This window comes from Myotis davidii, unplaced genomic scaffold (genome assembly GCF_000327345.1).
Source record: "Myotis davidii unplaced genomic scaffold, ASM32734v1 scaffold147, whole genome shotgun sequence".
Classification (NCBI taxonomy): domain Eukaryota; kingdom Metazoa; phylum Chordata; class Mammalia; order Chiroptera; family Vespertilionidae; genus Myotis; species Myotis davidii.
The window spans coordinates 7,281,250-7,298,602 of NW_006383010.1; the positions used below are offsets into that span (position 1 = coordinate 7,281,250).

Sequence of the window (17,353 nt, forward strand, 5' to 3'; positions counted from 1 at the left end):
GCCCTTCCCCCTTTCCTTTTTTTCCTCTCCTCCTCCTCACCCCATCTCTCTCTCTCTTTTTAAGAAGAGGAAGAAGAAAAAGGTAAAGATACAAATTATGAACAACAAATATGCATCTATCAACAAGTGAATCTAAGAATCAAGTTAAGAAATCTGATGAACAGAATGAACTGGTGATTATAATAGAATCAGGGACATAGAAAGGGAATGGACTGACTATTCTTGTGGGGGAAAGGGGTATGGGAGATGCGGGAAGATACTGGACAAAAATCGTGCACCTATGGATGAGGACAGTGGGTGGGGAGTGAGGGCAGGGGTTGGGCGGGAACTGGGAGGAAGTAAATAAATAAATAAGTAAATAAACATATGGCCTCTTGGCCTCTTCTGTGGTGCCAGGTTGCCTCTAGGTCAGTGGTTCTCAACCTTGGCTGCACATTAGAATCACCTGGGAATCTTTTTAAAAAATCTGATTCTGGGCCTCATCCTCCGGAAATTCTGTTTCTTTGTTACTAATGATGTGGCCTCACCCCATAACAAAGAAACAGAATTTCTGGAGGATGAGGCCCAGAAATCAGGATTTTAAAAAGATTCCCAGGTGATTCTAATGTGCAGCCAAGGTTGAGAACCACTGCTCTAGATATATTTCAGTGTTCCCTTAAAACTGAGGAGAAGGCTAGGAGTAACAACAACAAAGGAGAGAGCGATGATCAAGTGATGAGCGATCAACAGTCACTGCCATGTAAGACAAGTGGTGAATGAGCATAGAAAAATGCAATTCTTAATCACAACCTACCACAGGGATAGCTCAATACTTGGATGTCATCAATGGCAATATATCCACTTCTCCCTCCTGAGACTTCGGCTTCGAATATTACCTGTCAGAAAAAATAGAAAACATTTAAAACAATCATTTACAAGGAATTTTCAAAGAAGAAAAAGAATAGCCAACAACGCTTAAAAACTTAATTTGATTTTCTCGCTATAAGAATTTAAAATGTATCTTGTAATGTGAAGTCATTTCCTAAACTTTCCACAAATAAATAAAATAGTTTTTTGAAGAGCCATCAAATTATTGAGGTCAAGCAGCTCTCACTAAATTTTTTAAGAAAATACGATAAAGTGTTGTTAGATTTCCTGAATGGGCAATACATCCACAAAATGAATAGGAAGATCCAGCAAATCCCAAATCTCTAAATTTCTCATTTATTTTCTATTTTTTGTTACTTATTTAATATACACTGAGCTCTTCCAATATGCCAAGCAGTAAACTAACCAGTGCAAATATCAAATGATCAAAACTTTTTAAAGAGTTGAATTTTCAAAGATAGAGCTCATCAGATAGATTAGTGGCATTTCAGACAAAAGGGATAATATAATATGGAAGGAAATAGAGCTGTGTGTTTGGGAACTAAATAAATATAATCTGTATGTCTACAAAGGCTCAAAGAAGAAGAGATGGGATTAGTAAGGAAAATGGTAGACCTTGAACACTATCAGAGTGATGTCAGGAGGATATCCTGTCAATAGTTCTATATAAACAAATATTACACAAAAAAGTGTCCATGTTCAAATATTAGCTCATGTTATAGAGCATTGTTGTTAGATTCAATAGCAGAACTTCATATAGCCTTTCTTTTAATAATGTGTGCTGTGAGTTTTAAAGAGAAAATAGAGATAGCATGCCATATTTCAACATTTTATTTGACTATGGGTTCCTTTATTTATTAAGATACACAAGTAATTTTGGAGTATTTTGGAAAATATTTTAAGAAATGTAAGGGGGAGTTTATGTTTATTTTATGAATTACATAATCAAATCAGCCTATTAGAAATATATTTGGCTATCCGGTAAAGATGACCTAACAGAAGATAAGACTGGAAACAGTCTGGTAATATGCTAGTAGCAATGGAAATAGAAAAATGAGAAGAAAAAAAAAGTAAAGAATACCAAGGAAACAGACCAACTAGAACTTACTGACTCATTAGTTCCAGTAAGAGATGAGACAATTATGATTGTTGGTTTGGTCCCCTAGATGAATGATACTATTGGAGGTCCCTAGCCTGGACTAGTGATAAAGCAAAAGGTACACATTTTAGAGAGGAGATAACTAAGTACAATTCAGACATTCCGAATTTGATTTGCTTAGGATACATACAGGGTAAATGATTAGGAGAGAGCTGAGCAGATGTATCTGGAAGAGAAGAGGAAAAAGCGCTGAAAAGGAGGCAAGAAGCCAGTCAGCAGAAGTAAAGCCAACAAAGTGTGATTCAGACACAATGGTCAGGGGAGGAAGAGAAAGAACTATCAGGAAGCTTCAGGCAGGCCACCACTCCCACCAAAAGGATTAGAAAAGTCCAGATAAATTACAATAATCAACATTCAGAACATCAGATATGTACACGAACAATGGCATCTATATGCACACAGGTTTTAGGAGGGCAGTCTCTACATGGTGATCCTGTGATCCATGTCCAGCCATGTCTCCTTTTCCTTGGGAATACTGGCCAAACCTGGGATTAGGCTGTGATTCTAGCTCAGCACAGACTGAGGGCTGCTGATGGAGGAAAGTAAAAACAGTGAAGCTTACTGTCGTTGTGTGAAAATAGAATGACAAACTGGAAATTTGGGGAGTATGGCTTTTTAAAAAAGATGTAGGCCATGGTAATATATATATTACCATAGACAATATATATATATGAAATACAGGAAAGAGGTCAAGAAAAACTATAATTAAAAAGTATCAACTGGGGGTAGCCATTAAGAGTGTTCGGGTAACTTTTTGACAGTTTTTCTATAGCGGAGTCAGAAGTTTTAATGTTGGCTGAAACTAATTAACATGTATTGCACTTACTATAAACAAGAGATGGTCCTAAACTAGCCTGCACATTCATGTGAGCAGCTGCTGTTTACCCACCACCACACCACACCCCTTTAATCCTCACTACCATCATATGAAGTAGGTATTATTTTTATCCTCAATTTAAAGAAAAGTTCAGTAACTAGACCAAAGTCTAACAGCTAACAAGTGGTGGAGCTAGCCCACCTCTAAGCTGTATTCTTCCATCCACTTTAGTACACTACCTCTCAAGATAAAGAAGCAAACGGTGAGAATATTTCTTTTAAATAGGCTTTAAATTTCCTTTTAAAGTCTGAAATTTTAAAAAAATCAATGTCATTTTAAATAGCATACTAATTAGGTGTTCTATGACTAAACAGCAGTATCATCAGCATTGCAGCCTTCCTATCCTGGTCCCTACTTCTCTATCCACCCAAAAGCCAATGACAATAGGACGCACACAGTAGGCCGGGTGGATTATTAATCTCCCATCCATCCACTCCCAGCACAAACCTTCTCCTACGTCATTTCTTTTCAACTTCAGGTTGGCCCTTTAGCCTTTTGATTTCACTGGAATAAGTTGAAGCTGAGAAGTAGGAGAACAAAATCTTTGGGGGAAGAGAAATGCTTCATGATGAAAGGATAGCTCACCCATGAACAGATATATATGGTTTATGCTTCACATATGATTTATGCTTCACATAAAGCGACATAAATATTGGACAATTATCTTGATACTTTTTAAATATCGGAACAAAACCTTAGCAAGAAGTAGAGGAGGGAATCAACTTTAAACAATGTATAACTTGAAAAAAAAATTGTGGTTGTTAAGCCACTTTCTTGGGGATGAGAAAACCTGTTCTTGATTCCCAAGTCTTCATCTACAAATTCTTGAGCAAATCATATAACCTTTTAGAGGCAAGTCCCAATTCCATAATACCGATAAACTGCAGCTTTCATTACAATACTTTATGAGGATTGAAAGTGCCCTCTGTAAAAGTGCTTCATAAACCAAACGGTAATATTACCAACATTGTTGATATATAAGATTTGGATAGGTGTATCCCAGGAAAATATTTTATTTGCATGAATGTAGTTCAAGGGAAGGCACTGAAAAAGTGAGAAACCCAGTTTTAAAAACCAAACAGAACATTCTTAAAAATAGACCACACATCTGTATAATTCCTCATTGCTAGTTATTTCAGTTTTGTTTTAGTCAGCATTAATTAAATTACTTTAAATTCTAGGCTTATCTTAGTTTTACCTTCACGAACTGTTTAAACTTCCTTCGCTCCATATAAATGATATATTTAAACATGATTACTACACCCTTGAGAAAAAGGTTTATTTGTTCTTTTAAATGGAGCTTTATTCTGGACAATAAATTTAGGCCTTGCTTTAAAAGAAGCGGTTCTTTATTAAAAAAAAAATGTTTCTCTTTTTCAGTGACCTCATTTTCCCTGCTAAGTGTTGTCTTTGCCTCATTAACAAGAGCTAGAGGAAATTTCTAAGATCAGATTCCTTTACTGCTAAGGATCTAATCAGCTTTATCACTTCAACAGAGCCCTCACCTTGTAAGGCTCTTCTGTCCGGTCAGGGGAAACAAATCCGAACAGCTTAATTACACAGAGCTTGCTTGGGCTAATGCTCGGGTCAGATCTAATGCCTGGTGTCAAGTATTCTACCAGGGCTTCCCAGAAGACCCAGCACTGAAAGCCATACCAGATGTCAACTTTAACCCATCCAGGAGGCCAGCCTGGGCACAGAATACATGGGCTCTGCTTTTTACGCTGTTTTCACTCCACTCCATTACCTGAAATGCTGAAGGTGATGATTCTAATCAAATTTTTGCTACTCTAGCAACATTCTTGGATTATTAGCTAAATAAGTGAAGTAAAAGTAAGTTAAAGCAGAAGAGGGTCGGGGAGAAGGCAAACCTGAAAGAACAAAGACAACTTTATTCTTCGGTAAACTGAATGAATGCGGAGGAAGTACCCAATACAATGGGAAATTGAACCGGGAGTCAGGAAGCCGGGGATTTAGTTGTTGGTCACCATTGTATGTCACCCAAGTAATGTATTCACCTGTGTCTTTGTAGCCTCACCTGGGCATTACTGGCCTTATCTATGTCATGGCTTCTTGTGAAGACTGAATGGCATATGTGAAATGATTAAATGATACATGAAATATCATGCAGTATAAGATATTAAAGATATTTAAAATAGCTGGGAAAATGTGCACTTCATTTTCTTTCAATATGTCATAATGGTAAAACTAGTGTTGCCTCCAAAGTCTGATTCTGTACGTGTAACTTTAACTTAGGAAAAAAAGTATGAAAATTGCTCATGTGACTTCATGTAAAATTGAAACCTCAGTATCCACCTCAGGGTTTAAGGGAGGATTAAATGAGATAATACACATGAACCATTTAGCACAGTTGGGGGCACACAGTAAATGTTCTGTTAAGGGGCACACCACTGTCATCATGGGAAAACATTCATAAAGGACACATGTACTAAAATGAAATTTCTTACCATTCCCTCTCTCTCTCATGAAAACCTTCTTGCCACAATTTTTTTTTTGGGGGGGGGGGCGACATAAATATTGGTATTTTATTCCCATAAACCTCCATAACTTTGTGTTTTTGTGATTTGAATTTTTAAACACTGAGCATTGCTAATGTAAAGTTCTATGTAAATTGCACACTTGCCTTCAAAGAATAAATGTATAAAAATCTAAACCTATTTCAAAATATTCACATACAAATTTTTATAATAATAAAATATAATTCCATCCATATCAAGGGCTACTACAGCACCTATGTCTACATCGTCATTACAATATATGAGGCCTCCAAGTCAGAAACTATAGTTAACTCAACTTTGTGTCCTCAGAGCTTACTCATAGTGCCTGGCACATAGCAGGCATTCAACAGATGCTTGCTGAACCATAACAACCACAAATTATATACACACACATACGTACACACATATTCACAAAATATGTAATATATATGAACAAAAGTATATCAACATCATTAAATATAAATGACCTTTCTCTCTCATGTAAACTCTAAACATTGGATTCTCAAGGATCCATCCTAGGCTACCTTCTCTCTTTTTGGCATACCTTCTACCCAGATAGGATTAAGGAAGACCAGCCTGCAAAAGGAAAGAGAAGACTGAGGCAAAAAAAAGTGTATAGAAATATAAAAGGGAAACAGAGATACATGGTGTCCCAAAAGCCAATGAAAGAACATTCTGCCAGCATGGCGCAGTGCCTGTGTCCACCTATAAACCAGGAGGTCACAGTTCAATTCCTGGTCAGGGCACATGCCCGGGTTGCTGGCTCAATCCCCAGTGTGGGGTGTGCAGGAGGCAGCCAGTAACGATTCTTTCTTATCATTGATGCTTGTATCTCTCCCTCTCCCTTCCTCTCTGAAACAATATATATTTTTTTATTTTAAAAAGAACATCGGAAGTGGAAGACAGGTCAGGACCAAATGCTGTTGGAACACCAAGTAAACGAGTAAAGTATAAGAGGATGAGTTTGTGTTATGGTCAGAAAGCGAGATGCTTACATGGAAAGTGAGAAAACTTGCGAAATATTGTAAGATCTGTTTAACCGGAGCATCAGGTTAAAATAAGGGGGGTGACTTAGGGAGATAAAATAAAATAGAAAAGTGATTCCCGGAAATGAGGAAAAATAAGGAAGATGATTTGGGGGGAAAGAAGAGGTAAAGGAACCAATAGGGGACTTTCCACAGAGGCACTGAAGTCATCAGGCTGGTGGAGAGCCTTAGAAGTGGACATAGCAACTAGCACTGAAGAGTATGATGAATAGAAGAAAATGCTTGGGGTCCGCGGAAAGGCAATCATGGGAAGGGTGGCATGATTAAAAGGGAAGAAGAAATCTGAAGGGGTGGAGTGTTTCCTATCCACTAACCTGATCCCGAGTGACTTGGGAATTAGTATCTGCTCTTTTAGAGACTGTTTTGTAAGACGTGTCCTCAGGCTGGAGTCACACACAGAGCGTGATTACAACTTTAGCGAACGGTTTAAATAAATTTTCAAAGTCTATCCTCCTCTACTGAAATATAAGGTCTTTGAGGGCAGTGACTGGTCTTACTCAGCACAGCATCAGTGAACCACAGACGCCTGTGGAAAGCTGGAGCTAGAAGGAGTTCCTCTATGTTAAAGAAAACAAGTCTGTAATACCAGTGCATTCTGGTAAATGGTTTTGCCTTAAAGGAAAGTATGGGATAAAGTATTCATTTAGTTCACCTTTACGTAACTCAGAAAATGTTGTTGACATCAAATAACTCTCCCTTGAGAAAGCTCCGGATAACTTTCCCAAGCTAATTTAGAATCATGAAAATATAATTACTTCCCTTGGATAGTTAATGCTATAAGGAATGCCTTTTTGCTTATGGCCCCCAAAAGAGCTTGTATTGAATCAGTCAAATTGCTATGTGGAAACTTCAAAATCTGGAACCTAGTTTCTTCCTGAATGTGAAAATATTCTATTTCTGTTCATACTTAAAGATTACTATACACAGCCCCGCTGGTGTGGGTCAGTAGTTGAGCATCATCCTATGAACCAGAAGGTCATGGTTCGATTCCAGGTCAGTGCACATGCTTGGGTTGCGGGCTGGATCCCTGGTGAAGGGAGTGCAGGAAGCAGCCGATGAATGATTATCTCTCATCATTGATGTTTCTATCTCTCTCTCCCTCTCCCTTCTTCTCTGAAATCAATAAAACATGTATTTTTAAAAAGATTAATATACACATAACTGGCGGGTGTTGCAAAAGCCCCGTGCAGAGCAGGTGCCCGCTGCAGCTCCTCTCTCAGAGGCAGTCAATCTGGAATTCTGCAATCTCAGTACCGTGCGAGAGAGCGGTCTTCTCCCTGGCAGACCCTGCACACTAGGCTGGCTTGCCTATTGACTCCTGCGATAGCTGATTTCCAAGAGTCTCACATGTGAAGATGCCTTTAGTAAAGGCCCTGGGATGAAGGCATAAACAGCCTTTGCTGGCTGCTTACTTGTTTATTTAGTTCCTGAAGGAGATAAATACCTGAGCTGCAAAAGGTACACAGGTAAAATATGTAAGCAAGGGAAATACTGGTACATTCTTTGGCTTTAAAGCTGCTGACAAGAGTAATTAGGGGATTCTAATTATATGCCAAACATGGAAGGCAGTTAAGATCTATAATATAGCTCAAAATGATTCTTCGTCCAAAACCCTCTCATATTGCAGATTTTGGCTATCCCTGCAACTCCATGACTTACAGGTGCATAAGAATTCAAAGGCAGTTCTTTTGATTAAGACATGCTCAGATTAAATATGGCCAGTTCCTTAGGACCGGTCGTGTTGAAACTTAACCTTAGGACTTTGCAGTCTGCAGAGAGTAATTAGGTTTCCTGAGTACAGACAGGCTTTCTGCATGGTGACAAGGTCTGCCACTCAACAGAAGCTGCTGTGGAACAGCTTGCTTGCTTTCACACACACAACACACATACGTGCATACACACACAATTTATCTACACACAATTATAATGATGTACTAGTGACAAGTTGACTTTAGAATGCAAAGTCTATGTATAGTATAGCCAAGTATTCTTGAATAAAATGTCAATGTTACAAGAATGCCCTGAGGTTTAGCATTCTCAATCGCCCTAGATGGTAAGAACTTCTACATCATCTAACACAGGTGACAATATTAGTTATACCAAGACCGCACTTGCATGAAAACAACTAAAACATCCATCCAACCACAAGCCTTTTCAGTTATTCTGAGTTTGTCTGATAAACAACAGAATATCAGTCAAAGCACACACCAGTGTCCAGTAAAACAGTACAAATGCAAGATCACAGATCAAAAGCAGAAAATAAAACCTAAGAGATTTCACACCAAAGTAGACTGTATTTTTTTAAAAAAAAAGCCCAAAGAAGGTGATTTTCCGAAGGCTTGGCACCATAATGAATATGCAAGCATAGTACATTCCCATACTTCAAATCAGCCCAGGGAGTTGACTGTCCCTAATGTAATCACCAAAAGTAGACCTAAATAAAGGAACTAACAATCATTATTTTAGAGCCTATGCTAAAATATTTAAGTTCATAAAAATAGTCCATTAGTTATTTAATTTTCATTCCTGAAATGAATGAAAACACTTGCAAAACATTGTCAATAGCTTTCTTAATTTGAATAGAGATTGATGTTGATTAATATGACTCCATAATGTGGTTAAGTGAAACCCAGATAAACTTTCATCTCTGAAAACAAACAAACTCAAAAGTTGAACCAAAAATAAATAATATTCACAAAATAAATGCGAGAGGAGTTGTGTTCTTTGTATGTTCTCCCTAGCTTTAAGATCCCTTTGGGAGGGTGGGGAAAAGCATATACTGCTTTCTCCAAAAGGTTTTGAGATAAGTCTTTAATGATAATGGAGATACACACACATACATGCACACATACACACACGCACAGCACAGACAAATGCACTCTGAGTCACAGAACAACTCAAATCTTTGCTCTGAGGACACTGTGAGGATTAAAAGAGATTGTGTACAATTTAGGTGGTTCTCCATAAATGTTAACCTCTTCCTCCCTTTCCTGTTCTTCTCCAGGGGCCGATTCACCCTACGCAGTGCCTTAAAACCCCAGCCCGTTACAACAGGCAGCGAGAACAATATGGCCGTGATGTTGAAGACCGCAAAAAACACTTTCTGGCTCCTCCGTACGACACTCTACTTTCCTCATTACCTATTTCTAAAAAGGGGGAAAGTTTGCACAATCTGACACCCACATCATTAAAGTACCTTTACATAATTCCTATTTTCATTTCAATTCAACAGCTAGAATGGAGAGGCTGGCCACAGTACAATGTGCCGAACGCCTTTTAGAGGCATTCCCAATTCCAAAGTAGGAAGATAGAGCATAATATCATATTCTATGTGCCTTGAAACATGTATTCAGAAATAAATTGAAATAGGGCCCAGTATTCATGGCACAGACTAATTTATGTTAGGGTATGAATTTAGCAAAAGAGAGGAAAAGTCAAAAAGGCAATTGGAAGAAGGAAATGAAACAAAAGTTAACTGAAATAATCCAAGATCTAAAACTGCCGTTCAATACATTTTTCATCCTGTGGGTCTGCCCTTAGCTACATAAGCAAGCAACTTACACCATAAAAGATGTGGTGTAGCACTAAAAGTGGAGAAGCAAAGGGTAGCAAATTCATCAGCAAAATGTCATTTCTGGATCTTTACTATCATAGCTCCACCATCTGGGTTATATTTTATAGTTAGTTGTCTGAGCCAAAAATAAAAGATGACTGGTTAAGGTTGCTATTTCTATCAACGTGACACTGAATTACAGGACTATTTCTCCTCGCTTCTAGAGATGTGCCATTTGTCTTCCCACAATCCACAGACAGAATCTTTTAAAGTTTAGCACCAACAGTCTAATCTTACGCAGAGAAGTAGACCACTTGCACAACTATTTCTGGAAAAAAATATGCTTTCAAACTAACACAGTCAGTCTGTTCCTTAGCAAAGGTTAGTGACTCTCAAGAGCATTAATTTATAATCATTGCAGCTCAATTAAGAAAATTAAAATTAGTAATGCAACCTATATTTACCATAACATGAAATAACTCCTAACATGTAAAAATCTGTGGATTGTATGAACTTTAATTATAGAGAAAAACAAGCTGCAAGTGGACCAAGTAATTAACCAGTAGCATAACCAGGTATCAAGGCAAAGTTCAACTGAACTTGAGCTCTTCCATCACAAATGTGGACATATTAATAAGTAATTATTTTAAGGCCATATGTAAAGAGCACTCTTTACTTTCATCATATTGAGAACTCTTTACTTTCATAAGAACTAAGAGATTTCAAAAGTACTGTAACCTTTCCCGGTTGAAAGGTTAGTGTTACGGTAAAGAGAGATTTTACACAAAATTAATTAGAGTAACTAGTTTCTGTACTCCTACTAGTTTTAGTCACTAGAAAAATAGCACTAATTTAGCTATGTCTATAGTGTTTGTATAGACATTTCTGTATTTTCAACTAAAAAAATATTTTTGTTTACACTATTAGAGATGTCCCCTGTTTTCCACACCTTAACCTACCTCCAACTCAGAACCTCCCCCTTCCATCTCTCTGGCCCTCAGCACACTAACTTTTCTTTGGTTAAAAAAGAAAAAAAAAGAGAGATTATGGGAAATCCTTGACATTTCAATAAGAAGACCACTACATAATATTAAATCAAGTGAGGTAATAATTAAACATTATGTTAAAACTGTAAAAATATTTTACATTTCCAACAATACCACAGAGTTTAACATGCATGCATTAGTTGACTAATGGATTAACTAGGTCTTGATTTTTATATTTGTCTATTACTTCTTCCTGAAGTTCCCATGCTAATAGTAGAAAAAATTGCTCAGAAAAATCTCAATGGGGAAAAAAGAAATGAGATAAATATGGAATAAAAATATTAGTTTCATTATCTACTGACCCTTTTAGCATAGTATATGCATTTGTTCATTACGTAACTATCTGACACCTAATATGCATAAGAGATGAACAGCTCAGCTTAATGACTTCATAAAAAACATCCTAATATGGAAGAAAGACAATATGCAAATGTATGGTATGGTGACAAACTGCAATGGAGGTAAGGAGCTAGAGAACAAAGGGGTGAAGAAACTGTCAGTGATCAGGGAAATCTCTGCAGAGACCTGAAAGTGAAGATGGTGGGCATACCATTCCAGGCAGAGGAAAGAACAGCACAAAGACTTTTAGACAGGAAAAATCTTGGAACATTCCAGAAGCATAGTGCAAAGTGAGGAAGACAGAGAACAGTAGCCAACTTTGTGTGAATTTAGAAATGAGTTGGTTCCACGGTAAGAAATTTATATTTTATTCTAAGTGTGTTGAGAAGCCATGAGAAGATGTGTCAAATCCTGAAATTTGTTATTTTATCTATTTATTTATTTTTTATCCTCACCCAAGGATATTTTTTCCATTGATTTTCAGAGAGAGTGGAAGAGAGAGGGAAAAGCAGAGAGAAACACTGATGTGAGAGAAACACAATTGGTTGGTTGCCTCTTCCAAGAGCCCTGACCAGGGCCCAGGCCAGGGAGAAGCCTGCAACCTAGGTATGTGCCCTTAACCGGAATCAAACCTGGGACCCTTCAGTCCGCAGGCTGACACTCTATCCACTGAGCCAAATTGGCTAGGGCTGAAATATGTTTTTAAAAGATCAGTCTGAAGTGAGTAGAACAGCCTACCAGGGACAAGAGGGAAGCTGGGAGAACTGTTGGGAAGCAAGTGTTTGAGGTGAGAAAGTATGGGCTTTACCCAAAATATTCCCATTGTGAAAAAATAAACAACAAAAAAGACCAAGAAAACTATAATATTTGTAGAGCATCTTAAAGGCTATATATAGCTTGAATCTCGAGTCTATGGGCTAAGTTTTCCCAGTAACAAACCCATCTGGACATCTTTATACATCTAGATAGATAGAAGATGGATGGATGGGAAGGAAGGGAGGGAGGGAGGAGGGGAGGGATGGAGAGGGAAGGGAGGGGAGGGTAGAAAACAAAATGCTTTGAGTTGGACCCTTACATGGTGGACTAATTAGTTAATGGCAACAACAAGCAAAAGTGATGTGACTAAATCTAAAATCCAATCCCAGGACTCACTCAGCATGAGAAAAGTCTCCGTGTGTGCAGATGGCAGAAACAATCAAGGGTGCTTTATTTCGGCCGCACAATGCTGTATGCTTTTCTATTACAGTCAAATATTACTTTCCAAGCTTGGATTCCATCCCAATTTTATGGATGACAAACTAAGCAGCATGGTGAAAGTTACACTACAATGCAAAACTGTCGATGCACCAATTCTATGTCCCGCTTCAAACACATTTTCTCCTTAGATTCAAACAGTGTGAGATAAACTGAAGGTTACATGATTGAAACCAATTAAGTTCACACAGTGAAAATATAGTATAAGCTATTTCTTTCATAAGTGAATTGGATTGAGAGTCTTAGCCTTATGTTAAAACACAAATATTGATCAATACCAGTATTTTAAAATCCTGAAATTTGGCCTTTTTTTATTGCAGGAGTGAATTATTTTGAAGAGTGTTAAACTCCCCACATAAGAAGATAATACTGACTTCTCAACAAAAAAGAAATTAGAGTATTTATTTACTTACATTATCTTTATATAAGCTAAACCCTAACTATCCCCAATTACTTGGGCTGGGATCCCAGGTCATCACCTATCTTGTGACCCTGAGAACATTACATAAGCCTCCCACATCCCTTCTTCATTCTCTGAAACATGGGGCTGATGTGAAGAGATCATATGATAACATGTAAACTGTTGTAACGTGGAATTGGCATTCAAACATTTATTTTCCCCTTTCAAGCAGGCTAAGAAAGAACCTGGCTGTAGGGAGGCTTCCGACATCTTACAGCTCTCAGCCAAGTCCTCCAGTCTGTTGACATAAAAAGAGTTATCCTGACCTAATTCAGGAATCTCTTGAGCTATTCCTGTTATCCCCAGGAACAGAACAATGCCTGCAAACTTTTATTCCTGTTTCTTATACAAAGCTACTAACAACCAACTCCAACCCACCCACCTACCCAACACACCTACTCCAACCACACTTATGAAGATGATGACAAACAAGAGATGGAAAGGAAATAAAACAACTGCTGTTCACTGAGCATTTAACTGCCAAACAATGCCTTAGGCAATTTGGAACAAATTTGTAGCCTAGACACAAGAAATAAGTTGAACAAGGAAAAAGATAACAAGTGATTCCGCTAGGATTATATTATAACTGGATTTGATCCTACAGTCCAGGCTCTTTAAAACTGTGTAACTCTTCTTTCAATATTTAACTACTACCAATAATTCACAAAACAGCTTCCTGAGAAAAGTTTATAGTAAGTAATTTACCAAACAACCCACAAGACTCATTAACTACATATAAAAATCTCCTTATCTGTGTTTTGGGGACTGTGTCTATCTGCAGTCCTTGAACATTGATTACAATGGTCACTTCTAGCTTACATATTCTAAGAACAGTATGCATCTACACACACAAGAATATATATCAAAATTATCAGTAACAATAGAATACACGTTCAAATTGAAGATTTCTGAGGGGGAAGTTGATCTGATAATTCTTACTGGAAAGGGCATGAACAAAAAAGCTTAAGAAAAATCTATTTTCTCTACCATATCAACTATGAGGGCTAATGGACCATTGTGATTATCTAGTGATTATAAGTAAATGTACAGTTCAGCTGAGATATATACTCAACCATCATAAAAATACCAGCATTATATTTTAGCATATGAGAAAAATCATTCCTCTTTCAGCCTAATAGAAAATTGGAGCGGGGGAGGGAAGGGAGGGAATGGGGTAGTGGTGGCAAGAAAGAGTGGGATGGAAGCACTCACATATAAAATAATCATTATGTCAGAGGAATAGACACATTTGTCTACACCTTTCCAGGCTTACACCCTAGAGGTGTGTGATTATCTTATAATCATTGCTGTTCATCAGAGAAACACATTTTGCTTCACGATACAATTTTTTTGAAAGTGAAAAATGTATTACCAGAGGAGTTTGTTAAATTGATGATGACTTAACCCACATTTGCCACTAAATTTCAAGGGTCACCCATTACTGAGAACAAAAGACATATTTTCTAGATAAGAGCAAACATAAAAGGCAAAGGAATTGAAACATCATTAAAGTTTATATAAAAGAAGACAGATAACTATTACAAGCCTTTGTTGAGGAGCAGGGTCCATATTCAGAAGAACAAGGCACCAAAGAAAGGCAAAAAATATACATATATATTATTCTGCAGTAATCATTGTGGCCCAGTGAACAGTAAAATTATCTTAACAATTCATTTGTTTTACAATCTCTAAAACACAATGGCTCTAGTTAGATTACTATACAAAAATCTGATCATCGAACTTTAAATCAACCCTTTATCTGTAGTATTAAGCCCTCTTTAAATGTAAATGTCATCCAAAGTAAAATATTTTCAATATATTGAACCTATTCTTACTCTTTGGTTTTTGTTGGCTATATACTCTCTTAAGACAAAATGAGATTGTTTATCGATGAGTTTAAGAACAAATGCAGAATATTTAACATATTGCCCTGAGAGACACATCCAAGTTTCTTGCCCTACCGTGGTAGGAAAGTGAGAACTATCCTATCTAATAAAGAGGGAATATGTTAATTGACCCTCACGTCACCGCAAAGATGGCGGCACCCACAGCCAATAAGGAGGGAATATGCTCATTGACTGCCCAGTCCTCAAAGTTGGCAGTGCCCACAGCCAATAAGGAGAAAATATGCTAATTGGCTGCCATGCACTCAAAGATGGCAGTACCCATAGCCACAAGATGGCCGGCAGTTGTGGGCGATCAGGGGAGGGCAGTAGTTGTGGGCGATCAGGCCAGCAGAGGAGGGCAGTTAGGTGTAACAAGGCCAGCAGGGGAGGGCAGTTGGAGGAGATTAGGCTGGCAGGCAGAAGTGGTTAGGGGCAATCAGGCAGGCAGGCAGGTGAGCGGTTGGGAGCCAGTAGTTCCGGATTATGAGGGGGATGTCCAACTGCTGGGTTAGGCCCGATCCCACAGGGGGTCCCAGATTGGAGAGGGTTCAGGCTGGGCTGAGGGACACCCCACCACCACCACCACCCCCAGTGCATGAATTTCATGCACCAGGCCTCTAGTATTTTTAATATTCCTTAAGGGAATAATCATTAGTCTTATTACTTGCTTTCCACAAATGAAATGTAAATATAAACTGTGAAGGACGATGACTTATAAGTGGTCATCTATTATGCAATCTTCTTCAGTAAATTCCTGTACTAAGATCCTCATCAAAAGAAACAATACAGATGAAATCATAAGCAATAAGCTAGCACTCTGATGTTAGATACAAAAAGAGAGATTACATGAATCAGTAATATCCTTGTCAAGAGAACAATGTGATAATAAAGAGTCTCATATCTCACATGATAAGGGTTAATTGATTCCAGAAAAATACCATAGGGCAGGAATGTGTTATCTTTGATAAAACAAAGATAGTTTAATAAAATTCCCTCTAAAATTCAAGAGTTTGTTAATTTTATCAGAAAATAGGTGAAATTTAATTGTCATGCAAAAATTTAACTACTTCATTCATTCAATTTACTAATTTCTTCATTATTAGAATAAGAATTAAATTGCTTTATTGTAAGATGACAACATCAAGTAAATTCTGCGAACCTGTCATTTAAAATACATAAAGAAAAACTAAATTTCTATAATTACATGTATAAAAAATATTATATTTTAAGTAATAAAATTAGCAATGTTCTAAACATGTAAATAGTTGTGAAACCAAAACCACTACAGAATGCAAATAATGGGGATGCGTGGCTGGCATGGCCCAGTGGTTGAGCATCATCCTATGAGCTAGGAGGTCACAGTTCGATTCCCGGTCAGGACACATGCCAGGGTTGCAGGCTCGATCTCCAGTGTGGGGTGTGCAGGAGGCAGCAGATCAATGATTCTCTCTCATCACTGATGTTTCTCTCTCTCACTCCCTCCCCCTTCCTCTCTGAAATCAATAATAAAAATACATTTAAAAAAATAATTGGGATAAGGAACTTAAGGGGCAATTCTTCATTTTAGCACCTAGTTGTGTGCCCAGCATTGTGCAAACCAACATGGAAAATAGGTTAAAGTAGAATGCATGGACACTGTCCTCAGTAGCAGAGAAATTATTTGAAAAGTAGCTATCTATAATGTGTCAGACATGGGCTATGATAGCGCTGCACATATCTACTGAAACGCAGGAAAAAAACAAAAAACAAAGGTGAACCTGGAGAATGTTCAAAAGAAGGTCACATCCCATCTGCCATGAAAGCAAATAAAGGTCTGATGACAGAGGCCTTAGTCTCAGACAAAAGATTTTGATTCCCCAAAATCAGTTCGCAGGATGCCCTAACTGTGGATACTGATGTCTGGGAGGCCAGTTAATCAGGAGAATGGCATATGGAAATCTAGGTGATGGCAGGAATAGAGGATGTTACCCAGATATGAAACCCGTTACTAGATAATGTAATTCATGAACTGACTGTATTATCAAAAAATTAAGGCGTGTTTTGGGTTGTGATGAAAGTTGAATCAGTTCTAACTACGAAGTTTCCAGCCAGAGAGGTTCTGAGAACAATGAATGTCACTCATAGAAATATAGAAATTGGGGCACAGTTGGAGTATACAGAGTTAATATAAATAGCTCACATGTCCGAAGTCTTAAGAGCTATACACATGAAACAGCCAGGTGTTCTTATACAAAATCTTTCTTTCCTTACATTCGTTAGTCCTAGGGATAAGAACTAACAGGTGTTAATTTGGGAGAGTTGTTATCAAGTTTCTTAAAATCATTGGTAGAGTATATAGAAAGGAATA

General features: G+C 37.7%; 1 protein-coding gene across 1 annotated transcript in view; it reads right to left on the reverse strand.

Annotated features, from left to right (window-relative positions):
- Positions 1 to 17,353, reverse strand: part of PTPRK (protein tyrosine phosphatase, receptor type K) — a 472,216-nt gene that overhangs the window by 224,703 nt on the left and 230,160 nt on the right. Inside the window, exon 4 of the mRNA XM_015557792.1 lies at positions 794 to 875. Within this exon, the coding sequence (XP_015413278.1) occupies positions 794 to 875 (82 nt within the window). The remainder of the gene's footprint in view (positions 1 to 793; positions 876 to 17,353) is intronic.